Genomic DNA, 27,586 nt, shown 5'->3' with positions numbered 1-27,586 from the left:
CCCAAAGTTCACCACCCTTACTCAAATGTGCCAAGTATCACCTTGTGCACGTGTGTTAGCATGTTTTCACAAATATTTTTAAGGGTGTCAGCACTCACTAGAATCTAAATGCATATGCAATGATTTAGAATATCTAGTGGAACTTTGATAACCATATTTTGATACGAGTTTCACCTCTTAATAGTGTGGCCATCAATCCTAAATGTTATCACACTCGCTAAGTGTCTTGTTCACCAAACCAAAAAGGTCCTATAAAGTTTCACCTTTGCCTTGAGCTTTTTATTTTTCTCTTTCTTCTTTTCCAAGTCCAAGCACTTGATCATCACCATGGTCACACCATCATCATGATCTTCACCATTGCTCCACTACTTGGAATAGTACTACCTATCTCATGATCACTTTGATAAAGTAGGTTAGCACTTAGGGTTTCATCAATTCACCAAAACCAAACTAGAGCTTTCAATCTCCCCCTTTTTGGTAATTGATGATAACCCTTTCATAAAGATATGAATTGAATTTCACTTGAATCCATGTTGCTTGCCAAGCATATTTACCATGTGTAAAAGGAAATAGACAAGTTTTGTGAACCCCATTGGTAGCATTTGCTCCCCCTACATATGTGCTAAGAGTTTGGATTGAAGCTTGCACATATGCATGGATTAGAGTTTTGTGGAAGTAATGTCTACCAAATGATGCCAAGGTATAAGAGATGGACCTTTGAAGCATGATACCAATCAGAGTGCACCAAATATACCATCCTTAGCACCATTAGTAATTAGACATACACAAAAACTATAATACCCAGTGAGATCAACTTTAGAAGCAAGGGTCTAGTTTTCACAATATAGACACAAGTCTAGTTACTCAACCTATGCATGCTAGTTTTTCATTTCATCATTCAAACTTACAACTATCATACACTACACAAGCATGGATATTGAAATTTAAAACTTGTGCCATGCAAGCAACATATATGAAATGCACATTCAAATACACCAATCAAGTTTATGAGCTTGCTCCCCCTACTTGTGTGCTCAAAATTTTAATTGATCCCCTTACTTTGTCATATCTCTCCCCCTATGTCAAAGTTCTCCCCTTTAGTGATTACTTCTCCCCCTATCACCTATACCTTTGTTTCTCTCCCCCTTTGTCATCAATGACCACAAAGGTTCAAATTTTAGTTAGATTGAGATTATCAATGTTAATCAATGGGGTGAGGATCATTTTACCAAATTTGGTTCAATCTAGATCACTTGCCAAAAATATTTAACTCGGTTTGATCCAAGGACAAGCTTCTTTACACCTCCAAATAAGGGTTATGTTGTACCATGTTGAGTTAAACACTTATAGCTTATTTTCTAGATCAAACACTAGGTTCACAAGCCTACAAACATGTCATATGCTACCACTAGATCAAGTCAAGCATAGAAGCAATAGTGGTACCATACAAGCATAAAATTCATTTGATTTTCATGAATGAGCCTATAACATGTGAGGAATGATTAGATGCACTAAACAAGTCCTTAGCAAAGGATGTATGTCATGCCAAATATCTTTTACCTTGGATTGCTCGAAGGAGAGGCATGTCATATGAGTGGGGGGATGCATCAACACATATTTGAGAAATCCAATATGTTTAACTCATTCCTTAGCTTGCCAAACCTTTTCTCATCAAGTGGCTTGGTGAATATGTTGGCAAGTTGATCTTCAGTGCCTCAATGGAAATGTCTCCTTTTTGTTGATGATCTCTAATGAAGTGGTGGCAGACATCAATGTGCTTTGTTCTTGCATGTTGAACCAAATTGTTGGTTAACATGATTGCACTCTCATTGTCACATAGCAATAGCAGTTTCTTGAACTTGATTCCAAAGTCATTCAAGTGGCCTTCATCCAAAGAATTTGTGTATAACAACTACCGGTGGATATGTATTCCGCTTCAGCGGTTGATAATGCAACACTATTTTGCTTCTTTGATGACCATTAAACAAGTGATCTTTCTAACAATTGACATGTACTCGATGTGCTCTTCCTTTCAACCTTGCATCTCACATAATCCGAGTTAGAATAACAAACTAGCTCAAACTTTGCTCCTTTGGGATACCACAAACCAATATTTTATGTATGCTTCAAGTACCTTAATATTCTCTTTGTAGCCTTCAAATGACTTGCTCTTGGTGAGGCTTAAAATCTTGCACACATGCACACACTAAACATGATATCCGGTCTTGATGCGGTCACATAGAGTAGGCTTTCAATCATAGACTGATACAACTTTTGATCCACCATGTTGCCACTTGCATCACTATCCAAATTTCTATTTGTTCCCCTTGGTGTACTTATGGCCTTTGCTTCATTCATGCCAAACTTCTTGAGCATGTCTTTGATGTACTTGATTCACAAATGTACCATTCTTCAATTGTTTAATTTGAAGACCAAGGAAGTAACTCAACTCTCCAATCATGGACATCTCAAACTCATTAGCCATCATTTTGCCAAATTCTTCACAAAAGTCTTGATTGGTTGATCCAAATATAATGTCATCAACATAGATTTGCAACACAAACAAGTCCTTGCCAATCTTCTTGGTGAAAAGAGTGGTGTCAACCTTGCCCATCATGAACCCTTTAGAGAGTAGGAAGTCCCTCAATCTCTCATACCATACTCTAGGTGCTTGCTTCAAGCCATACAATGCCTTTTTCAATTTGTACACATGGTTGGGCTTCTTGTCATCTTCAAAACTAGGAAGTTGCTCAACGTATACTTCTTCATTGATGTAGCCATTTAGAAATGCACTCTTGACATCAATTTGATAGAGCTTGATGTTGTGGGCACAAGCATAGGCTAGCAAGATTCTAATTGCTTCAAATCTAGTAACCGGGGCATATGTTTCTCCAAAGTCAAGACCTTCAACTTGTGTATAGCCTTGTGCAACCAATCTTACTTTGTTCCTTACTACTATCCCATCTTGATCTTATTTGTTTCTATAGACCCATTTGGTTCCAATCACATTATGATTCTTTGGTCTTTCCACTAACTTTGATACTTGATTTCTTGTAAAGTTGTTCAATTCTTTATGCATACCATTCACTCAATCAAGATCCTTCAATGCTTTATCTATCTTCTTTGGTTCAATAGATGACACAAATGAGGATTGCTCACAAAATGATGTCAATCTTGATCTTGTTTGTACACCTCTAGAAATATCTCCAATTATAGTGTCCAATAGATGATCTCTTGCAATATTGGTTGGTTGGAGTATTAGAACATTGTTGCTTGTACTTGCTTGATCATTGGGTTGAGATGATGTACTAGCCACTTGATCTTGCACATTGTCATGAGAGCCACTTGTGCTAGCTTGATTTGTATCATCTTGCACATTTGAGTTAGTGAGCACTTACACTTGATCTTCTTCTTCATCATTCACTTGCCTAGGCCTTAATTCACCAACATCCATGTTCTTCATGGTATTTGAAAGTTGAATGCCTCTAACATCTTCTAAATTCTTATTCTCATCTTGGAAACCCTTGGTTTCATCAAATTGAACATCATGAACTTCTTCAAGAGTACCACTTGCCAAATTCCAAACTCTATATGTTTTGCTAGTGGTTGAGTATCTAAGTAAGAATCCTTCATCACATTTCTTATCAAACTTGCTCAATCTAGTGTCTTTCTTCAAGATATAGCATTTGCAACCAAATACCCAAAAGTATGCAATGTTGGACTTTCTACCATTCAAGAGCTCATATGGTGTCTTCTCTTTCAATGGATGACAATATAGGTGGTTGCTACAATAGCAAACCGTGTTGATAGCTTCAGCCTAAAAGGATTGACTCACATTGTACTCACTAAGCATAGACCTTGCCATATCAATGAGTATTCTATTCTTCCTCTCAATAAGGCCATTTGATTGTGAAGTGTACTTGGCCAAAAATTGACGTCTAATTCCAAATTTATCACATAACTCATCAATTCTTGTATTCTTGAACTCACTACCATTGTCACTTCTAACTCTCTTGATGGTTGTTTCAAATTCATTGTGTTTGCCCTTGACAAATGATTTGAATGTTGCATACACATCACTCTTGTCTACTAGAAAGAATACCCAAGTATATCTTGTATAGTCATCCACTATCACAAAACCATATTATTTCCACCGATGCTAGTGTATTGTGTTGGCCCAAACAAGTCCATGTGCAATAACTCAAATGCTTTACTAGTGCTCATCATGCTCTTCTTACGATGGGTGTTTCCAACATGTTTGTCGGCTTGACAAGAGCTACAAAGTTTATCCTTTTCAAACACATCTTTCAAACCTCTAACCAAGTCATGCTTAACCAATCTATTCAATTGTTTCATTCCAACATGACCAAGCCTTCTATGTCATAACCAACCCATACTATATTTAGTGAACAAGCATATTGACAATTGAGCTTCACTAGCATTGAAATCAACCAAGTATAGATTCTCATATCTAAAGCCTTTGAAGATCAAGTTATAGCCATCTACACTTATGATCTCTACATCACCTACCCTAAATATAAATTTGAATCCAATATCACACAATTGAGCCACAGATAGTAAATTAAAGTTCAAGCTCTCTACTAGCAACACATTGGATATGCTTATGTCTTTGGATATTACAATCTTACCAAGCCCTTTGACCTTGCCTTTGCCATTGTCACCAAATGTGATACTATCATAACTATCATTACCATTGATATTGATTGAGTTGAACATTCTTGCATCACCGGTCATGTGTTGAGTGCACCCACTATCAAGAACTCAATGCCTTCCTCCAGATTTGTAATTGACCTACAAAAGAAGATCAATTCTTTTTAGGTACCCAAACTTGCTTGGGTCCTTGAGGGTTAGTGATGTAACGTCCAGTCCCGACATACATGGCCTAGGCCCACTCTTCCTAGGAGTGGTCCCACCCACGTAGCAACCCGCTTAAACTTTCATCCTCGGTTCGTTCAAAACGGTTAACCGAAGGTTACTAAGCGTCCCTGGCCCTGGTATTTAAGTCGATCCGGCGAATTCAGAGTTTCCAGTATGGTACTAATGGGTTGTGCAGTGTTTTTCCACGGTGCTACAGTACCTGTGTGAACAGTACCCGAATTTGGCCTAACCATTTTGGGTGAACAGTGCTCGGTCTACAGTACCCCCCAGAATTTGGATGCTGCTGTACCGACCCATTCTGCTACAGTATGTCCCATGCCTGGCTTGGATTGGGCCCACTTTGGCCCATTAGGATGTTACAATCATCCCCCCTAAAGATTCGACGTCCCCGTCGAATGCCAGATCAGCTTACCCTTTCGGGACATTTAATCCAGGATCCTCCTCTCTTCAACACGTTTGTGTGGCCCCGTGCCGTGCATGTGTATGCCATGCCGTGTCCACGACGGGCCCACGCACACACACACAACATGTCCGCGCAGTCACCCCCCACGTGCCCGTGAAACCTTGAGAGTCGGCTCTGATACCAAATGTAACGTCCAGTCCCGACATACATGGCCCAGGCCCACTCTTCCTAGGAATGGTCCCACTCGCGTAGCAACCCGCTTAAACTTTCGTCCTCGCTTCGTTTAAAACGGTTAACCGAAGGTTACTACGCATCCATAGCCCTGGTATTTAAGTCGATCCGGCGAATTCAGAGTTTCCAGTATGGTACTAACTGGTTGCGTAGTGTTTTCCTCGGTGCTACAGTAACCCATGTGAACAGTACCCCGAATCTGACCGGTCCATTTTTCGGGTGAACAGTGCTTGGCCTACAGTAACCTTGGTCTGGCCTCTTCGACTGGAAGGCCTGGCCAAAACACTACTTCCAACTCTAACCCCACATCTCCGACCGGGGTACGCAAAAACCCTGCTCACTACTCGTCTTCGACTGGCGCGATCAGAACCGACTGGGGACACCAACTGTAACACCCAAAAATTTTACTACAAATTAGCAATTAATTCTTAGCCTTCATTACATTTTCTAGGTATTTTTAACTTAGGTCAAATAATAAATATTGGATAAATAAAATACTCTATAAGGATTAGAAACAATGGTTGTTGCATTCATGCCGAAGCATATGGTTTTTGATTGAGTGTAGGGTTAGATGATTTGAAGTTGAATTCAAATCCCATTTGAATTTGGCTTAGAATTGAAAATAGAGAAAATAGATTTGGAAAAGGATTTGATTTTGACAAATTCAACTTCTTCCATTCTGGCCCAACCCTAGGTTCAGGCCCGGCCTTTTTCCCCTACCCACACTGGCCCGCAACTGCACCACGTGGCCCTTTTCCTTCTTCCCGCGCGCGCACCGCACGTGGCCCAGCCAGGCGCACTAGCCCACTTGGCGGCCTGTCGCACTGGCCCTCTCCCACGCGCTTTGCACCCTCCTCCGTAGCGTACCACATGCCAGCACTGGCCCAGCTGGGCACCACGGCCCGCAACACCCGTGCTCGCCGCTCTCTTTCTTCTTTCACCCACTACATCTCCGGCCCCACCTATCAGCGCCCTTTTCTTTCTTTCCTTTTGTCTTCCCCGTGTTTCCTTTCTCTGCCCAGCACCTTCCTTTCTCCAGTCACCGTCGATGGTGCGGCCATGCAGGAAATCCCACTACCGTCGCCCATAGAAGGAAAGCGGCCAATCCCGCCCAAATCCGCCTGCTTCCTTTCCTTCTAGTGCTGACCGCCTGGCCTATAAATCCCTGCGCCATCCCTTCTCCCTCTCCCATCCTCTATTTCTATCTTCCAGCAGCCATCGCCACAGCTCTCCCTCACCCGCGCCTCAAAGCTCGACATCGACGTGCCTCAAAGCTCCACAGTGACCTCCCACGCCCTTAGGTACCCCCGATTTCATGAATTGGTCATGAGTTTCTTAGATTCAACCTCACCCGCGCGCTCTCTCTCTCCAGAGCTCTGTGGCCATCGACCTAGCCCCTGGAGCCCATCCTGAACGCCAAGAACGCCTCCATCCGACTCACGGTGAGCTCCCCATCCTTCCCGTGCCTTCCACTCTCTGTTTCATGCGCTAGGATGCCATATCGTCGATCACAGTCACCGCCGGCCATGGCAAGTTCGCCGGAGTCGCTGTACTAATGCCAGAAGCTCACCCGCATGCACTGGCATCGTCGGATCTATGTTGGACGGTCAGGATTAGATGTACCGTTTCGATACATGACCGGTCCACCAGTTGGGCCATGGACCCAGTCCACCCTGCCACATCAGCGTGCCCACACATGGGTGGTGCACTGTGCCAACCAGAGGGTGCCACGCATCCACCCAGTCAGCCAGTGACGCGGTCAACCGTGACCCGCCAAGCACTTTTGCGATTTAGCCCTTCGGTTTTCTCAGAATCAACCCGTAGTCCATTTGATTTCAAAGTAATTATTTTTCAGTTCTATTTTTATTCACTTTAGACCCTGTATTTTCTAGATTTAGTGCCCGCAGTCCTATAACCGTGGAAATTCATATTTTTAATTATTTTAATTCAAAAATAGGTTCAGTTTATTTATAGGAATGCCATTATATCTTATTTCATGCATAACTTTCGCGTTTTAAGTCCGATTTGAGTGATTCTTTCACTCACGTGTTCGTAGCAGTACGTAGAATAGATTTATAAGCTTTTCAACTTATGTTTTTACTGTTTGGTGTACTATTCTAATGAAAGTCTATCTTGTATGCATGTAATGATTGGTATGATGCTTGATTGATGATTGGATCACGATTAGAGGGTGAGCCATTTGAGGTGACTGAGGACCCACAGCAGGATCAGCAGTACTTCTAGGACGACTTTGAGGAAGGAAAGTGTACCAAAGGCCCCTTGTTACCTATGAACTATTACCATACATATTCATGCATGTGTTTAATTTGAAGCAGCAACCCAGGAGGGACCATACAACCCCGAGTGTCATATGGCTCTGACTTTAACCTATTAACTAGATTGTACTAGCTCGTCTATAGCTCCAATAAGGGGTAAGAGGGTATCTTTCCTTTTTCTGTTAGGGTGTGCACCGTGCCACAATGCCCACGTGTGCCATTCCTTTGTAGCTATGACTTGTTAGTGCAACTAGCTAAGGGTTTCATAGTGAAACTCTGCCACACTTCCTGGGAAGAGGTGTAGTGGGTCTCGTGAACCCTGGCATTGGGAATCATGACTCGGTGGGTAAAGAAGTACAATTTCTATAGAAATAATTAACCTGTTATAACAGCCGTGCTCATGGATACGAGCGATCTGGATCCTTCAAGATCAGTGGTTACTATGGATGGTTGGGAATTGAGATAAACATGAATATACTTTAATATCACTTGGGAATTGGGACTGTTCATTAAAGTAGTATTTCAGGATGCTAAAAATTGATCAACTAAAATTGTGAACCGCGGTCAAACAGTGTCAAGCCTTTTTGAGCCTCATAGATCCCTTTGATATACTTGCTAAACATGGTGAGCTTACACTTGCTTTACATCCAATGAAAATCCCGGATGGGTAACAGATAATGTATATGAAGAGTTTCTGAAGGATGTCCAGGACTGCTAGGGAGACGTTCACCAGTTGGAGTCCCTGTGGCAGTTGGGCTAGTTATTCCGCTGTGAATGTAATAATATTGCCTTTGAGCAAACTTTGTATTAACTTTATGATGAGATATGTGATGTAATAAGTACTTTACTTTGATACTATTGTAATTTGTGATATATGTGTGTGTTTGGACATCCTCGGCGCACATATATGAGTACCTGGTTTTGCTATACAAAATTGGGTGCGACAAATTTGTATCAGAGCTATGACTGACTGTAGGATGAACAACCTAGTTAGAAATGGATGTTTTTAGGATCACATTATCTTTATTTTACTACCTTTAATTTGCTATAAAATTTTTGCTTATATTCTGTTCTTTATCTATTGCCAAAAATTATTTTGTTCTAATACTCAACCTTTTCATTCTTATAGATGGCCCGTACCAAGCAGACTCCGCGCAAGAGGACCATCCTGATGCCCACCAGGAGGACCAGGTTCACATTGGGCAAGCATGTCCTGGCACATCTGGTGGAAGCTCTGAGGAACCAGGAGGAGGAACCACCTATGGAGGTGCCCATGGGAAAACCTTTGGAGGACTTGCTGGAAGATCCAATGGATGAAGAAACAGAAGAGGGACCCATGTTCGAGGAGCCCATTGAGATAGAGTAGTCTAAGGAGGATCCTATGGAGGAGCATGAACAAGGTGGCCATGAGGGAGCTGGTGACCCCGATGATGGAGATGACTCTGATGATTCTGATGCTGATGGAGGTGATGATGGTGGAGACGGTGGAGATGGTGGTGATGATGGAGGAGACGGTGGAAATGGGGGTGATGACAGTGATGATGATCACAATGCACTGTTGGCTCAGGGATGGACTGCGGAGATCCACTACAACTTGGAGGGTGATGCCTACTACCACCCTAGGCTTCTCGCACTTGTACATCGCTACCACCCCAGAGGCACTGTTTAGTACAGAACGGAGCATTGGACCCACCCCGACTACACTGGCTTCTGGGAGACAGAAGTGTACATCCGAGAGGGGACTCGGGTGCGCTACATCCACCGCGCCATCACTGCACGGCTCACACGTGTAGCCGTCATCAGGGACGTAGCTCGACAGGCGTTGATGGTCAACCGCGACCGCCACTTCGATGACATCGCCTGGGAGGATGACTGATATCTTCCCCGCCGTCGGAGAGGCCAGTCTACACGCAACATCGCTACACCACTTGGAGAGGTGAACTTGAGGCTGAGGCCTACCTTGTTGTGCTTGGCTGAGACCAACACCGACTTGGATCAGACCCTGGATGAGCTCGATGTCATGGGGAAGGCCTATATGCAGCTTGCTCATGAGAACGCTACACTAAAGCAACAGCTAGGAGGTCTAGATGTGGAAGAGCTAGGAGTACCTGCTCAGTCGCCCCCGAGGAACAGAGGAGAGTTTGGAGACCCCAGCACCAGCACCAACATCGACCCGTACCCATAGGAGATTCCTAAAAATATGTAATAAACACGCGTAGATGTGCGAGAGAGTATTTAGTTTCTTTCTTTTAATGGTTGAACAAGTGTTACTTTCATGGTTGGATGTTTATTATTATGAACAATGTTTGATTTGGATCTTTGATATGATTGTGATGACTTGTGGGCATGTCCACGGTCTTTTAGTTAAGATTAAGGTTTAAGGATATTATGAATAAATAGTTGGGTTTCGTTTTATCATGCTGTCCATTCTGTATCATTCTGAGCAGTCTGTCTTTATCAGTTCATATCTCATAATCTAGATGCCCAATGGTCATGAAAATTTTATGGAGATAATTAGACTTCAACATCTTTCTTTTGGCTCTGGAATCACCTCAATACCTATTATAAATTGTGAGATACAGCTGTTGTAAGTTGAGGTTTCTGTGCTGTCGGAATTCTGGAACAGTACTGCTTGTTGTCTGTATTTGACTAAGTAAACATCAGACTCTGGAAAAGTGTTCTAAATTAAAGTTGTAGATAATTTCATAAGCTTTCTAGAAAGGTAAAATATGCAATCAGATGATAAACAGAGAGTGAGATATGCTTGTTTTACTACACTACTGTTGTCCAACTCGCCAGAAAAGTTCAGAACAAATATCTTCTTGTATACCCTACATATATCTCTTGTCTACACCTACTCTTGTTACACCATTATCTTTTAAGGGTTTTATGCTTGGACATGTGAGACTTATATGATGCATCTATAGATGGTGAACACCAGGAGGAATAACTAGGGAGGCGAGGAACTGCCACCACCTCCCCAGTCACCATGGAGCAGCTGATGATGATGCAGACATAGTTGCTTCAGCAGATGGCCCAGAACATGGGGCAAGGGAATGGGAATGCACCCCCTCATGCCAGAGATAAGAGGAGAGAGTTCCTGAAAAGACACCCACCTGTATTCAAGCACTCTACCGATCCACTTTAGGCTGACGACTGGCTACGTGCCATTGAGAGGCAACTGGAGATTGCCCAGTGTGATGATAAGGAGAAGGTTTGATATGCTTCTGGACAGTTGCAAGGAGTTGCACTGGATTGGTGGGACTCATTCCGCTTCGGTTGTACCAAAGCTAATCCCATCACTTGGGCTGAGTTCCACAGTGCCCTCCGCTCTCACCACATGCCTGCGGGACTGATGAAGCTAAAGAAGGAGTTCTTGGCTCTCAAGCAGGGGAGCATGACTATTGCTGAATATCGTAACAAGTTCATACAATTGTCACGGTATGCACCGACTGAGGTAGATGAGGACGGAAAGAGGCAGGAGCTGTTTATGGAAGGTCTGAATGATGGTCTCCAGTACCAGTTGCTGTCTCACACTTTTGCTAACTTCTAGCAGCTGGTGGACAAGGCTTTAGTGATCGAGAACAGGCACCACCAGATGGAGGACAAAAAGAGGAAATTTCAAGGACAGCAATCTAGGAGCAACTCTCGCTTTCGTGCCAACCCTCAACAAGCTCAACCTCAGTAGCGCTATCAAGGTTAGATAGGTCCCAACTGCAACCAGCAACCCCAGCGTGCACAACCTTAGAAGATATAAGGATAGTAAATGAGTACCCAGATGTCTTCCCTGAGGAATTGCCAGGTATGTCACCTAAACTAGACATCGAGTTTATAATTGAACGTTTACCTAGAACTGCACCCATAGCTAAGAGACCCTATAGAATGGGAGTGAATGAATTAGCAGAACTTAAGAAATAATTAAGGGAATTATTAGATAAGGGTTATGTTCGACCTAGTTCTTCACCTTGGGGTGCACCAGTACTGTTTGTAGAGAAGAAAGATGGTACATAGAGAATGTGCATAGATTACAGGTCACTTAATGAGATCACAATTAAGAACAAGTACCCACTACCTAGGATTGATGACCTGTTTGATCAGTTGAAAGGGGTTTGTGTGTTTTCCAAGATCGACCTTCGATCTAGATACCATCTGTTGAGAATAAGGCATACTGACATCCCCAAGACTGCTTTTGTGACCCGATATGGACTGTATGAGTTCACAGTCATGTCCTTTGGTCCGACAAATGCACCTACTTACTTCATGTATCTGATGAACAAAGTGTTCATGGAGTACCTTGACAAGTTTGTCGTCATGTTCATTGATGACATATTAGTGTACTCTAAGAATGAAGAAGAACATGAAGAACATTTGAAGTTGGTGTTGCAGAAGCTTAGAGAACATTAGCTTTATGCCAAGTTTAACAAATGTGAATTCTGGCTAAAATAAGTATCTTTCCTTGGTCACATAATTTCTAATGGAGGAGTAGCAGTGGATCCCAAGAAGGTTAGAGATGTGTTGAGTTGGAAGCCACCTAAGGATGTTAGTGAGATTCAGAGTTTTCTAGGTATGGTTGGGTATTATAGGAGATTCATCGAGGGATTCTCTAAGTTAGCCAAGCCCCTGACTGCTTTGTTAGAAAAGAATGCTAAATTTGTATGGACTAAGCAATGTCAGGATAGTTGAGGAGTTGAAGAAGAGACTGACTTCTGCCCCAGTGCTTATCTTACCTAATCTCACCAAAAGCTTCTCCATCTATTGTGATGCCTCATGGCAAGGTCTAGGTGGCATTCTTATGCAAGAAGGCAGAGTTGTTGCCTATGCATCTAGACAGCTGAGAAAACATGAGTTAAATTATCCGACTCATGATCTAGAATTAGCAGCTATGGTGCATGCTCTCAAGATTTGGAGGCATTACTTGATTGGTCATAAGTGTGAGATTTATATGGACCATAAGAGTTTAAAGTATATATTCACACAGTCATATCTGAATCTGAGGCAGCGCAGATGGCTAGAGTTAATCAAGGATTATGATTTGGATATACACTATCACCCGGAAAAGGCTAATGTTGTAGCAGATGCCCTGAGTAGGAGGAGTTATGTGAACATGGCCTATACGACTCAGCTACCTAAGGAATTGTGTGAGGAGTTCAAATACCTGAATTTGGGTATTGTGGCCAACACCATGGAGTTAGAGGTAGAACCTACCCTAGAACAAGAGATTCGTAAGGGACAGCTGAATGATGAGAGGATCAAGGATATTGTGGAACGTATAGTGATTGGTAAAGCCCTAGGATTCCACATGGATGATCAAGGGACAGTGTGGTTTGGAAAAAAGGATTTGTGTGCCAAAAGTAAAATCTATTAGGGAGTCTATTTTGAGGGAAGCTCATGACTTAGCCTATTCCATACTCCCAGGGAGTACTAAAATGTATCTTGACCTTAAAGAGAGATGTAGCTGAACATGTGGCCATATGTGATACGTGCCAAAGAGTAAAAGCAGAACATCAGAGGCCAGCAGGTTTGCTACAGCCTATGAAGATACCCGAGTGGAAATGGAAAGAAGTTGGAATGGACTTTATAGTTGGATTACCCCGTACACAGAGAGGATTTGACTCTATCTGGGTGATTGTAGACCGCTTGACAAAAGTGGCACATTTCATTCTAGTCAAGGTAACTTATTCGAGTGTAAAGTTAGCAGAGTTATATATGGAAAGGATTGTATGTTTATATGGAGTACCAAAGAAGATTGTTTTAGATAGGGGTACACAGTTCACATCACATTTTTGGCAGAAATTGCATGAGTCAATGGATACGAAGTTGAACTTTAGCTCAGCTTACCATTCGTAGACAGATGGATAGACTGAGAGAACAAATCAGATCTTAGAGGATATGCTAAGAGCTTATGCTCTGCAGTATGGGACAAGTTGGGATAAGAGTTTACCTTATGCCAAATTCTCCTATAATAATAGCTATCAAAAGAGTCTCAAGATGGCACCATTTGAGGCATTGTATGGTAGAAAGTGTAGAACCCCATTGTTTTGGAATCAAATGGGGGAAAGTCAAGTCTTTGGACCAGATGTTTTGCAACTGGCCAAAAAACAAGTACAAACAATAAGGCAAAACTTGAAGGTTGCACAGTCTCGACAGAAAAGCTACGTGGACATGAGGAGAAGAGATTTGGTGTTTGAAATCGGTGACTTTGTCTATCTCAAAGTTTCACCTATGAAAGGAGTTAAGAGATTTCATACCAAGGGAAAGTTGTCACCTAGGTATGTGGGACCATTCAAGATCATCAACAAGAGAGGAGAAGTTGCTTACCAGCTAGAATTACCGGAGCAGCTCTCAGGTGTTCATGATGTCTTCCATGTGTCGCAACTTAAGAAATGTTTGAGAGTACCTGAGGAACAACTACCTTTGGAAAAACTAGATATCCAAGGGGATTTATCATACAAAGAATATCCAGTGAGAATCCTAGAAATAGCAGAGAGAATCACAAGGAGCAAGATAATAAGAATGTGCAAGGTTCAGTGGAACAGACACTCTGTGGATGAGGCAACATGGGAAAGAGAGAAAGATAAGAGAACTGACTATCCCTATCTCTTTGAACCATCCAAATCTTGTGGCAGAACCTCCTAAATTATAGGGCCCACATGCACCTGTCACTGTCCGACGACCTTTGACATCTGTGCATATGTTTCCAATAACTTAAGAAGACTATCGAGTGTCCTCGGAGAACCCTGAATCATCCACGATTTCCGAGTAGGATCACATTACAGAGTCATTGCAGTATTACAACATTTATTCAAATATCTACACCAGAGTAAAAATAGCTAAAGTCTTATAATAACATAATTTACAAAACAGTAGCTTCAAACCTCACAACTAAGTTCGATGATTATTACAAAATGAAATAGTGGAGTGGCATTATAATATAATACAAAACACACAATGAAACTGCCCTGCCCAAGGGCCACACATTTACTTCTCATCGTCATCACAAGGAACAACCGTCATGCAGCATGATCCAAAACAGATCTGCTCATGAGTCTCACCTACAACAAGGGTCAACGAACCCTGAGTATAAAAGTACTCAACAAGACTTAACCGAAATGAAACTGATAGAACTCAGGAATGCCGGCTCATGGGATTCAAGGTATGGCTTTAACAATAATCAAAGTTCTTTTGCGTAAAAGCTCTTTAACAAAATTCATTACTTCAAAGGTAAATTTTTATAAGTACCACATATGAATCTGCCATGATCCGTAATGAGATCATGAACTTCATATCAATCTCTTTCGCAAACCTTTCTCAAGTTCTAGATATTAATACTATAATGATGAACAGTGAGTTGAGTCTCCATAACAGAGGAGCAACGACGATTCGAACCGATTATAAACCCAGCTGGGAATTCCAGACCACACGACATATGCAGGTCCCCGACCTACATATACCAACCTGCACTCAGATCCTCTAAAACAAGAATGGGTCCGCGCCACCCGAGAATACAGTACTCCACCAATCCAGCCCATGGCCACGCGGGTACACGCTATTCCTGCCATCTCTCCACTCCCAGTGCGCGAGTAGCCATTCTCGTACTAGAATTGCCAAGTTAAGGCTTACCGGAGTATGTGGTTAGTACTACAAATTCTCACCTCATGCAATTCAACAATGGACGTGTCTTAATCGACATAGGCGGAAAGAACCCGCTCACAAGACCTCCATGCCTTGTGGATCCCATACACCGAGTCCGCCCGGTCTTGATTTATTACTTCACATTCTCATATTTTATGATAACATAAGTAACCAAAGATCCATTTAAAACTCGCAGGTGATAGATAATCACCCGACTAAGCATGACTAAGCATAACTAGTCATTTACAAATAAAACAGGTAATCAAAGTAGATATGGAAAAGCAAGGTTGGTAATGCACCAATTAGGTTTCTGCTTGACTCCTAATCACTTAATGCAGTATAGAAGAGCAAAAGCGAAATTAATTTGTAAAACGCAAGGTAGGGTTGTATGCATCTGGGGCTTGCCTTCGTTGACGGAAAAGTCTGGTTCCTGCGACGTTTCACAAGTATTTGATCCGACCTCAACAGACGGATTAACCTCCTTCGCAACTTGATTAACTACAATGTGTTCACCTTCGTTCACTACATTTAGTAATAATGCCATGTTTAACATGATGCGGAATACGAAACATGATGCTCGATGATGGATGCAAAAATTAACAATTTGAATACAACTTTCCTTCGCGGTACAGTTACAAGTCAAACTAACCAAATCTTTTTCGTACTACTTAGATCAATTGCCAAAGATCATTACCAACTAATGACCCAAGGACATCACTCAATCAAAAATTCAAACAAAACCTAAATCACTAAAGGTTACTATTTGCTTTTAAGAATTAATTAATTAATTAAGAATTATGAAATAAATCAACTTGTTCCAATTGACCTCAAAATTTTTGTAAATGTTCATTACATGATAAGTAAGTGACAAAACAAATTTCATAATTTTTGGACAACTAAATAAGCCTAGAAAAATCCTGGAAACTCATTTATTAATTAATAGAACAATTTTTATCACATTCAAAAAGTACTGAAAAACAACATTTCATATTTTTCCTAAATAATATACATCACAGAGAGTTCACACAAAAAATTTCATAATTTTTGGAGCTCTAAATAAATCTACACAAAAATAACGAAAACAGACACTATTCATTCAATCTGAAAATAGAAAAATCCATTTTGAACGCTGAGTCGCTAACAACCCAACCCCACCCGTCATCTTCTACCTCTGGCTTTGACTGCGACGGCGATGGTGCTGACCGATGATTCCTCGCCGCCGGTGAGACTAACGGCGAAGGCAACTGCACCAACATACTACCCACGACTAAGCGCACCTACTGACGTCCTTAGTTGCATCGATTGTGGCATGAAATGAGCACGGTACCGGCCATGGCGGACACGGTGGCTCGACGGCGTTACGCTGGTGAAACAAGGCCGGTAGTGACTAAACAAATGGCCTAGAAAGACTCAGGAGCTCACCCCGATAACGCTGGAGTCGGTGACCGAGCCAGAGGACCAACGGAGAGATGGGTCGATGTGTACAGCAACCACGGTGGAGCAAGCCACAACGACGGCGATGTTCTGGCTACTGCGGTGGATAAAATGGTCAATCAACCAGGCACGAAGCACCATGGCATCACGAAGAAGCTGAAACAAGGCTTCACAAGGTCAGAGGCTCACCGTAGAGCGCTGGCCACGGCGGCGCAGCCACGACGGAGATGTTGCTGGCCGCGAGGAAGAAGAGCGTGGTCAGCGAGTTCTCGGCAAAATCAGTCGACCACAGCTGGCTAAGTGGATGCGCAAGAAGGAGACGAAGCTAGAACTGGCTTTAGCTGCGATGGTGGAGCACTACCGCGACGGTGCGAGCTCGTCGAAGATGAGCAAGGCCAACGGAAAAACAGAGCAAGGGAAAAAGAAGAACGGCGACTGCTCCAGAGCTTTATAGGATGGCCAAGGAAGCAAGGAGAAGCCACGGCGGAGTCTTTCCCATGCCAGCGTGAAGCCAAGGCCGCCATGCGCATGCTTGGAACGCCAAAGACGGTCGCCGGCCATGTAGCAAGAGCGGTGAACACTGTTCATCAATATTATAGAATTGCCATCCAGTTTGAAACTCAAATTACTCCCAAATTTTTGTAACAACTCAAAAATCTCCAAAAATAAAAGTTGTTCAAAATCAAAAGTTCTACAACTTTGCTTTTATAACCACCCACAAATTTGGTCTAGATTTTGAAATAAACTTTTGAATTCGAATAGGGGAAATTTAACGAATTACGCCTTTTCGAATTACTCCAAATTTTTCATAACAACTTTGAAAACTCCAAAAACAAACTTTGTATAACTTGTAAAGGTCTACACTTTTGCTTTTGGGTTCAACCCCAAAATATGCTTAGATTTTGAAATGAGTTTTCAGGGTAGGATTTAAATGGTGAAAATCAGGGTTTTCTCGAAAATTCAAAATCCAAACAAACTTTGAACTTGAGTCAAACAATACAATTCAACACATACCACCTAAATATAAACTTGTTTTAGTGTATGCATCTCAAAGTTTTCACCAAATGCCAAATGCTTTGCAATGTGTATGATGACATGTCAGGTTTTAGTATTTAAACACCCGAGGTGTTACAAATCTCGAGGATGAGATTCATCTTAAGGGGGGTAGGTTTGTAACACCCAAAAATTTTACTACAAATTAGCAATTAATTCTTAGCCTTTATTACATTTTCTAGGTATTTTTAACTTAGGCCAAATAATAAATATTGGATAAATAAAATACACTATAAGGATTAGAAACAATGGTTGTTGCATTCATGCCGAAGCATATGGTTTTTAATTGAGTGTAGGGTTAGATGATTTGAAGTTGAATTCAAATCCCATTTGAATTTGGCTTAGAATTGAAAATAGAGAAAATAGATTTGGAAAAGGATTTGATTTTGAAAAAATCATCTTCTTCCATTTTGGCCCAACCCTGGGTTTAGGCCCGGCCTTTTTCCCCTACCCGCACTGGCCCGTAACTGCACCGCGCGGCCCTTTTCCTTCTTCCTGCACGCGCACCGCACGTGGCCCAGCCAGGCGCACCAGCCCACTCGGTGGCCTACCGCACCGGCCCTCTCCCATGCGCTTCACGCCCTCCTCCGCAGTGCACCGCACGCAAGCACCGGCCTAGCTGGGCACCGCGGCCCGCAACGCCCACGCTCGCCGCTCTCTTTCTTCTTTCACCCACTGTGTCTCCGGCCCCACCTGTCAGCGCCCTTTTGTTTCTTTCCTTTCTTCTTCCCCGTGTTTCCTTTCTCCACCCGGCACCTTCCTTTCTCCAGTCACCGCCGATGGCACAGCCATGCAGGAAATCCCACTGTCGTCGCCCACAGAAGGAAAGCGGCCAATCCCGCCCAAATCCGCTTGCTTCCTTTGCTTCTAGCGCTCACCGCCCGGCCTATAAATCCCTGCGCCATCCCTTCTCCCTCTCCCATCCTCTGTTTCCATCTTCTAGTAGCAGCCACCGTAGCTCTCCCTCGCCCACGCCTCGAAGCTCGACGTCGACATGCCTCAAAGCTCCGTAGTGACCTCCCGCGCCCTTAGGTACCCCCGGTTTCATGAATTGGTCACGAGTTTCTTGGATTCAACCTCACCCACGTGCTCTCTCTCTAGAGCTCCGTCGCCATCGACCTAGCCCCTGGAGCCCATCTCTAATGCCGAGAACGCCTCCATCTGACTCACGGTGAGCTCCCCATCCTTCCCGTGCTAGGCAAATGGACACGCCGTGGTGTAGGGACGTGATGGTAATAAATGTCAATCAACTAGTACGCTGTACGTTAGAAAAATAATTGAAACTGCTACTCGCGCTCTCATTCGTTCGTGCTTAAGAAAATAAACCCGTGAGTATATATATCTCGTTCTATTTATTAAGCGACTTTATTTTATTAATAAAAATTGCTTTTCCTGCTTAATCTAACAGGACAACCCATTTGCTAACATCGTCGCTTGACATTCCTAAATATTTCTACGCATGACGTAATTTAACTTGAGCATTTATTTAAGTCCACGAAACTAAGTCATACAGGATTCGCTTATCGCCTCAAGAACATTTTAATTTAAAAACCTGAGAAACTCGTTTCGAAAATTTTTACTTAAGCCTAAATCGAGGTGCTAAACGAGCTCGTAACACCAGGGGTGTTACAACGTGTGATGCATTACCTCTTTTATGGAGTTATAACCTCTTTATATATGATATTCTTTGTGAATATATCCTTTGTCGCTTTCTTTTTTTCATTCCCTTTCCCTTTCCTTTTTCCCTTGTTCATGTCCTTCTCAGCAGCAGTCACGGCTAGCATCCTAATGTTTGATCTTGCCATAGCACTTGATAGCACCACATACAATAGGCCATGTGAGAACACTGGTTCCGACAAGTATACCTCGATGTTAGGGATGGTCTGCCCCTACGACTTGTTAACGATCATCGTGAAGCTGAGCCGCATAGGGAACTACTTTCGCTTAAATTGGAAATGGAACATCTCATAGTCCGACGGGCATAAGGGTATACGAGGCAGAAAAACCCGCTTTCCAGCGTGCTGTCCCAACACAATTTCCGCATCTATGGTATTCTTTTGAAACCCCCATATGATAAGTCTGGTACCATTACAAAGTCCGTTCGCAGGGTCAATGTTCCTAAGCAATATGACCGGACAACCAATCTTCAGCATCAACACATATGGAGGTAGACCATTGGGTGTCAAAGTGTTAAGGAATTCCTTAGGGTAGTAGTTGTGCGGATCATCTAACACATAGTCAAAACTATGGTACACCATCTCTTTCCCATGGAAACGACCTATCATCTTCATATTAATCATATCAACCCAGTCGTTTTGCGTAGATAAGATCGCTCGAGAGGTGATGTAATCTTTGCTTGACATATTCGCATTGAGGTTAGGGAATATGTAGTCAATTAGAGTATCAAGGTCGCTATCTTCCCCGGTGTGTGGTACACATATATCATGAGGAAGATAGATTTCATCATCAACAATCGCCTCCTTAGATCCTCCACCGACGCGCAACAAGTATTCTGCAAACCACGGGTCGCTCTTTGCCCTCATATTGCGCACCAGTTTTAGGTGTCGCATGGAATCCCAAAGGTATGACATACGTAGTGAGGCACCGACCACCTGAGCCCTCGACCATCTTCGAACAACAGGAAGAGCCTGTCTAAAATCTCCACTAAACACCATGGTCTTCCCATCTAACGGCAGCTCTGGTCGATCCATTATATCACGGAGACTATTGTTCAGCGCCTCGATAGACTGCCTCTTTGTCATGCTAGCCTCATCCCAAATAATGAGAGATGATGCTCAAAGCAGCTTGGCAGTACCACTCTGTTTTGTGAATGTGCAAAAAGCCCCATTATCAATAGTGAGGAGAATCTTAAAGCACGAGTGGGCGGTTCTACCACCAGGCATTATTGAGGCTGCGACACCAGATGTAGCTATCGCCACAGCAATCTTTTTATGACTATGTATAGTAGCGAGAACTGCTCTGTACAGATAAGTCTTTTCGGTCCTGCCAGGACCATCCACAAAGAAGAGACCCCCATCCTCGGTATCAACCGAGGACATGATCTCATCGTATGCAGCCCGTTGCTCCTCGTTAAGGGTGTCTGACAGAGCCACATCATCCTCGTTAGCCTCAATGCTAGCCTCCTCAAAAATCTCTCTAGGAATATCATGAGAGGCATCATATGTGTTGTCGATATCAGGAAGTGGATACATCTTTATATCCTTTTGCATTGATTGTAGCAATTTTTGAATATCCATGAGGACCATCTGCTCCACCATGAAGGTGGATTGATTATTATGCCTGTAGTCCTCTGACATTGCCTCCTTGTATTTCTCCCACAGTCCAAACACATCACTAGGCTCACAAAATACAAATATTGTTGCAAAGAGCCTTCATAGCGCATATGGCATCATCTACCCGGTTGCCTCAGCGAGACTCTCATTCAGCGTGTTGTCCTCTTCGATTAAGCCCCTTCTTTCTATAGTTTCACGGAAGGTCGGTAGGATTTTGCCATCCACGGTCCTTAGACACTCAAAGGAGGTTGCACCTGCCATGTGGTTCAAGAGAACCCTAAGATAGTAATGCTCCCCCTCGGCTGGATTGGCAGACACAATTCTTCCAATCTGTTGTAATGTATCATGACGTACCCTATTTTGCCAAACTTTGCCCTATGCTTGCCACGTATAGAACTCGGGAAAGTCCAGATACAATATACCTCGAGCTATTTCATCTGTCCTGTTCTTCTCGAAGTACGTTGTAAGCATTGACTTGTCAGCACCTGAACGATCAAGCACTCATCGAATCCCCTGGCGTCGATGAAATGACACCATGTGCATGTCTAGAAGATGTAGCTGTAAGGACAAAACAGAAGGGTACCTATCACTCAAATCAAACCTGTATATCCTCCACAAGGCTTCTGGGGGGTTACCCATCTAGCATCTCTGTACTGCTTGATCTCATCAATGTTCCTTTCACTATCCTCCTTGTCAGCCTCTCTCATAGCCACAGACGCCCGGTCATGACTCTTGTAAATGTACTTAAACATATACTTGACTGCCTTGATGCTCCCACATGCCTCAACATTGATGTGGCAGTTGAATAGATAGAGGAGATAAGGGTTATAAGGCACGACCCATCTGTTGTCAAGCTCGTGTCTGTGAACTTTTTCTTTTTGGCCATCTACACGCCGTCTGTAAACTAGATATGAATCCTTGCCTTGTATTGTGACATCGCAGAAAGGTCTAGGGTAACGGTTCTTGCAGGAATCATGACCCTTTGTGCATGGACAATCGCGATTAAGCACTCCGCAAGGGCCATGCATCATATGTTTGGTAACCATCTTGTACAAGACTGGGTACTTCTTCTTGTTCGGGAGCTCAGCTGAGATGAGGCGATCATACTGCTTTGGGCACGTGATCTTGAACTTCCTATCTATGATTAGCAAAAAATGTGCATGCGGTAGACCCCTCTTCTAGAACTCCACAACATAAATATGTGCCCGCACCTTTCCAAGGATATCCTTTTTTAGTAGTCTATCCTTCAGCTCTTGTAGTTTTGCTCTAAAGACCCGAACAACGAGATCTAGATGATCTTGTGGTGTCTAGCTAGGGTAGAGTTCACGCTTGATCTCATCCCAGTTTGGGTTACATGTCATAGTCGAGAAGATGTCCGGTTTACCAAACCTCCATACCAGAGCCATGGCATCCATGTACCGATGCCTCATATCACGTGGGCCTCCAATAAATGATGAAGGCATCATTGTCCATTTTCCAATAGCTTTTGCTCTACCTTCACCGGCATGTAGGCTATCAACCAATCCTTGGTAGAGGTCGACCCTAATATCATCTTGATGGTTGCGTATATAATCTAATCGAGAACTCTCAATCTTGATGTACGTGTCGACTGCAAACTACTAGAATAGACATTTGCCATACAGTATGGTGTTAAATATTCCTGGACGCGTCTAAAACTTGTAGCAGTAGTAGTCATGCACAGACACGCATAGTCTACCAGGGGAGTCTACAAAAAATAGCCATGAATTAGAGTTGTTTGTAGAATAACCACTGAGGTACATGGATGGAAAGTATTTAAATAAGAAGAATAACAAACCTATTTCTTCTTCTGACCCACTATGAGCCTTCTGTAGGGCACGATACTCGATGACTTCTTCCATACTAACTCCTTTCTTTGAAATATCCATGTGCCACCCAAGCTCACCCTTAGGGAAGAATAGAGGGTATGAAAGAGCATCGTAACATCAATGATGTGAGCGGATGTCGTGTCTGCTTCTATCTTTCCCATGCAATACAATACTATTCTAGAACTGACCAAGGAGTTCGCTTCCCTCGATCCAAACAACAGCCACCTCTAAAGTTGACGATACATTGTATGTTCTCTAGTCCAGCCTTTTGTCAAGGTTTAGTGTGACATGACAGTCCTTGAGGTGGTCAACCTAGCCCACACTCCTAAGATGTTGTGAGTATGGGTTGTCACGAAGGATGGCCACAAGCCTCTTAATGACTTCTTTGTCTTTTTGGCACTTCTCTTCATGACATCGTCGATAGCGGTGCTCAAGGCTTTGATCATCATCGTAGAAGTAAAGCTCAAGATGTCTGGGCTCCTTACCCTCTTCTCTGCCAAATAACCTTATGTTGTGATAGATTTGGCCATGTGCACGAAAGGTGTATATGCCACTGTTCTTCCAGCTTGCAGTAGCGCTATCGAGGTGACAATATAGAGAAGTGAAAGAGAAATGGCCATTGAAAAGCCTAATGTTGTTACGAAAGTGCCTAGCATCTGCGTCATTACTTGACCAAAGCCTCATAAGCTCATTAGGTACGTTTAGTTCATTGAGCTCGACCTTTCCGTCGCGACAACAAAACACACGTGGTTCATGTTCAAACCTTTTCGCATCGTAGTGCTCGCAATTTGTAATAGGTTTTAACCTATGGGTATATGTAGGCATGTTACTATACACCTCATTGTAACGGTCAGGTACTTCAGGGACAGAAGTCATGTCTTCCTCAAGGTCATTGTCTTGGACATCATCATCTTCTTCCTCTTCTGAAATAACATTTAAGCCGTAATAGTTTAGATAAAGACGTGGAAGATTTGATTTATATTCGGTCTTTCATACAAATACCTTGCCCGGCAAATAGGTATCCCTCATCCTCTTCCTCATCCTCTTCAAATATATCTCCCTCATCATCATCTATGGCCGTCAAAGATACGTGATTTAGTAGAACTTCGGGTAAAAATAAACAAAGGAGTTCAAGTAGTTTATAGAATGTTACAAAATAGTGTAAATTACCACTATCATCAAATAGTGGTGTCATCGGTGCATCTGATGCAGGCTGAGGGCTAGGTCCTGTCCTTTCTAATAATCATGTAATGACCATGGTTGAGTTAGATATAATATGGTATACAATATAGGTCACCTAAATGGGGTCATGAGGCATTAGTATTTACCGTTGTTGGTCAGGACTGATTGAGGCAAGGGTGTGTTATCATTCGGGTATTCTTCAGCCATGCATTCATAATCATCAAACAGTGGTTCCGTCGGTGTGGATGATGTAGCCTGAATGTTGGGTCCTTCCCTTTCTGTTAATCACGGAATTACCATGAATCGGTGGTTTTTTTTAATTTTAACATTTTTTAAACTAATTTTGAATCTAACACTGTTTATTTTTCCCTAAATCTAACACTTTTGGCCGCACCTATTGCCATGGTGCGGTGAAATGCCTGTGCCGCGCCATGCATGGTGGCACGGCGAGAGGACTGACGTGGCGACGACTGGAGCGCTGACCGATGACATGGCAGGGTCTGCCGCGCCACCAATTTTGGCATGGCAGCGACGCGCCATGGAGAATGGCGCGGCGAGGCAAAGCTCAGTAGTCACATCCCTTGCCAGAGCACTGTAGCCACATCCCTCCGCGCGGGGCTTTTTGCTTGCAAGACTCAATAGTCACATCCCTTGCCAGAGCACTGTAGCCACAGTGGGTAGCTCTATGCTACACCCTAACAATCCTATGCTGCATGATGTACCTATAATTTATTTCTCTTTCATCTGTTCCTATGTCGATAGCTCTACTGGTTGAAACTGTTTTTTTGTCCTAATCTAGTTAATTTCCATGTAACAAATTATCACATCGCATTATAGAGGTGACGCTGATGGAGCATGGAATGCCTTCCAGCTGCGTGTCCGATGGATGATGGAGAGAATTAATTAAAGAAGCCTTCGGCCATTGCTTGCAAGACTCAGCAGTCATATCCTTGCTAGAGCACTGTAGCCACATTAGGTAGCTCTTGCAAGACTCAGTAGTCACATCCCTTGCTAGAGCACTATAGCCACAGTAGGTGCCTTCGACAAGAAACATGTTTTTTTGGTATATTTTATGAAACATTGACAGTGATGGATTGTTCGTCTGTATATTTATATGTGACTAGATACAGCAAGGAAGATACATACTGCAACTCAGGATAGGACCAGTCCACCAAGGTCCCCTAAATGGGATGATGAGGCATCAGTATATACCGTTGTTGGTCATGACTGATTGAGGCAAGGGTGTGTTAGAACCCACTCGGTCTTCAACCATGCAGTCACCACCTTTATTAGATGCCCTTGTGTTCGAACCAATGCGATGCTCAAACATCGTGTTATGACGCGTGAACAACACATGTCTTTGTCTAGATGAACATGTGATCTTTTTGTCATATGGCCAGACAGTAACTCATCACATCCTTCATCATCGGCCTCCTCATGAGGTGGAGGAATATAAAGAGGTGTTGCTCTGGACTCTGGGATAAACCAATCACTGGATTTCGCCGTGTATCCATCAGCTCCAGATGCTCCCACGGTGGGGCACACAGGCTCAGGAATATATAATGGGTTCTCCATGGCAATAGACTCTGGGTGTAGCGTGTGCTTCCGCATCTCTCTAAATTTGTTGTCATCTATTTTTAAGGTCTCCTTACGCTTGGGTTCACTATTATGCAATCTTTGACGCTCGCGCCTTTTGCCTCTGATCAGGCGTCATATTTTTATAGCGCTCCCTATTGTATAATTTTTTGACTCATTTCTCTTAGGGTGGTTCATGGTGTTAGCAGAATCAGATGCAGCTACATAATAACATATTAGCATTATATTAGGAAATATAGACAACGACATCTTACTTATATTTACAAAATATCTATTATAATGCAACAACACCATAATCATGGAGGAACTTTATAGAAAAATAGTACCTAGGTTCTCTTTTATCAATCTGCATGGGTTGATAGGAATCGTTCCTATGCAACCAATTACTATTTTCATCGTTATTTGTGTCTTCATTGTCTAATACAACTTCATCAGCTACAAGATAATTATTGCACCATAAATAAGAGCCAAAGGATAATGCACATTGATTGGATTAAATTTGATTGTTGTGTCACCTCTCGATCCACCGGTGAGGGTAGTTTCTTGTTTTTTTATTTGGTATTTTTCACAACGTTTCCTATTTATTTCATTCCTTTGTTCCGCATACCGTGCTCTTTTCCTTTCTCGTTTGCGTTTCTTAGCATCGTCAGCTTGTGTCTGTGAATTGGATACACTCTCACAACCTGGTCCATTATAGGTATCATGGATCAATACATAATGAATGCAAATTATTGTTAGTCCAAAGTAAATTCATATCCATATGTATATAAGCAGCTACCTAAATTGGAGGAGTTTGTCAAGTTTCCTAGTGGAGTGCGACCATAGTTATTTTTCACTGGATCCATGTAGAAGATATTGGCTAAAAAAGATTATAAAGAAGATATAGGTTAGCCTAAATAAGTTCACATAAACCTGTAGCAGCACATAAGTTGAACAAGGAAAGATAGAAAAAAAACATGTGCTGGGCACGTCAATATTGTTGTAATACTGCTCCAATCTTCAAAGATAAGTGAGACCATAGAATATCTGTCCTTTTATTTTGCATAAAGAAAAATTAGTAGGTATCATTTTTTTTGTTCTTGTATAAAGAGTACCTTACGGGAAGGACACAACTCGCTGCTGGTTAACTCCTCAGAAAATCAGAAGGAATTGATTTACCTAGTCCAATTAATAAATTTATCTAAGATGAAAGATGTGACAATATCATGCTTCCTTCTATCTAAATGCCCGTGCGTTGCAACGGAAAAATATAATACTATGATAACATATGTTCGAGCATGTGTCCTACTATTACATAAAAAATATATTGCAACGTGATGTTTATAGAACATTAATATTACATATGTCTTCAAGAAAGATAGATAATTAAAATAGTTCGACCAAGAGAGCGTGTTTTGCACAGACACCAAGCTGCAGCGGGTCACCAATCAAAAAATGGTCCATAAAATTTTCAAGTCTAAGATGCGGTGTCTTACTTCTTACAGCTAAAGCTCCTTCGGCTAATATCCACCTGAACACAAACAACAAAAGAAAAAAAAATAGTTGTAGGTGCAACTCTTTGGGCTGCCCATGGATAGTAATGAACCAACTACTGATAGAATAGACCCTCTCGTCCACCACTTACATAAGTAGCTTGCAAAAAATATCTGAATGTGTGAGCCTATATTGTACGTATTAATTCAATCAAGGTTATACAATTTAACTAAATCTGATGATAATGGCTTTCAGTTAATAATAATA

General features: G+C 42.5%; 1 protein-coding gene and 1 pseudogene across 1 annotated transcript; both read right to left on the bottom strand.

The window, feature by feature from the left end:
• Positions 1–20,723: 20,723 nt before the first annotated feature.
• LOC136454495 (uncharacterized) lies at positions 20,724–21,245 on the bottom strand. The gene has a single exon (XM_066454900.1). The coding sequence runs from the start codon at positions 21,243–21,245 to the stop codon at positions 20,724–20,726; it is 522 nt and encodes a 173-aa protein (XP_066310997.1).
• A 2,078-nt stretch (positions 21,246–23,323) lies between these two features.
• LOC136454494 (uncharacterized) lies at positions 23,324–26,538 on the bottom strand (annotated as a pseudogene).
• Between the last annotated feature and the right edge of the window lie 1,048 nt (positions 26,539–27,586).

This window comes from Miscanthus floridulus, chromosome 5 (genome assembly GCF_019320115.1).
Source record: "Miscanthus floridulus cultivar M001 chromosome 5, ASM1932011v1, whole genome shotgun sequence".
NCBI classification, from domain to species: Eukaryota; Viridiplantae; Streptophyta; class Magnoliopsida; order Poales; family Poaceae; genus Miscanthus; species Miscanthus floridulus.
This window is presented reverse-complemented; position numbering and strand designations above follow the sequence as displayed.

Coding starts and splice junctions, on each gene's coding strand:
- LOC136454495 (XM_066454900.1), bottom strand. CDS start 21,245: ATGTCAGAGGACTACAGGCATAATAATCAATCCACCTTCATGGTGGAG.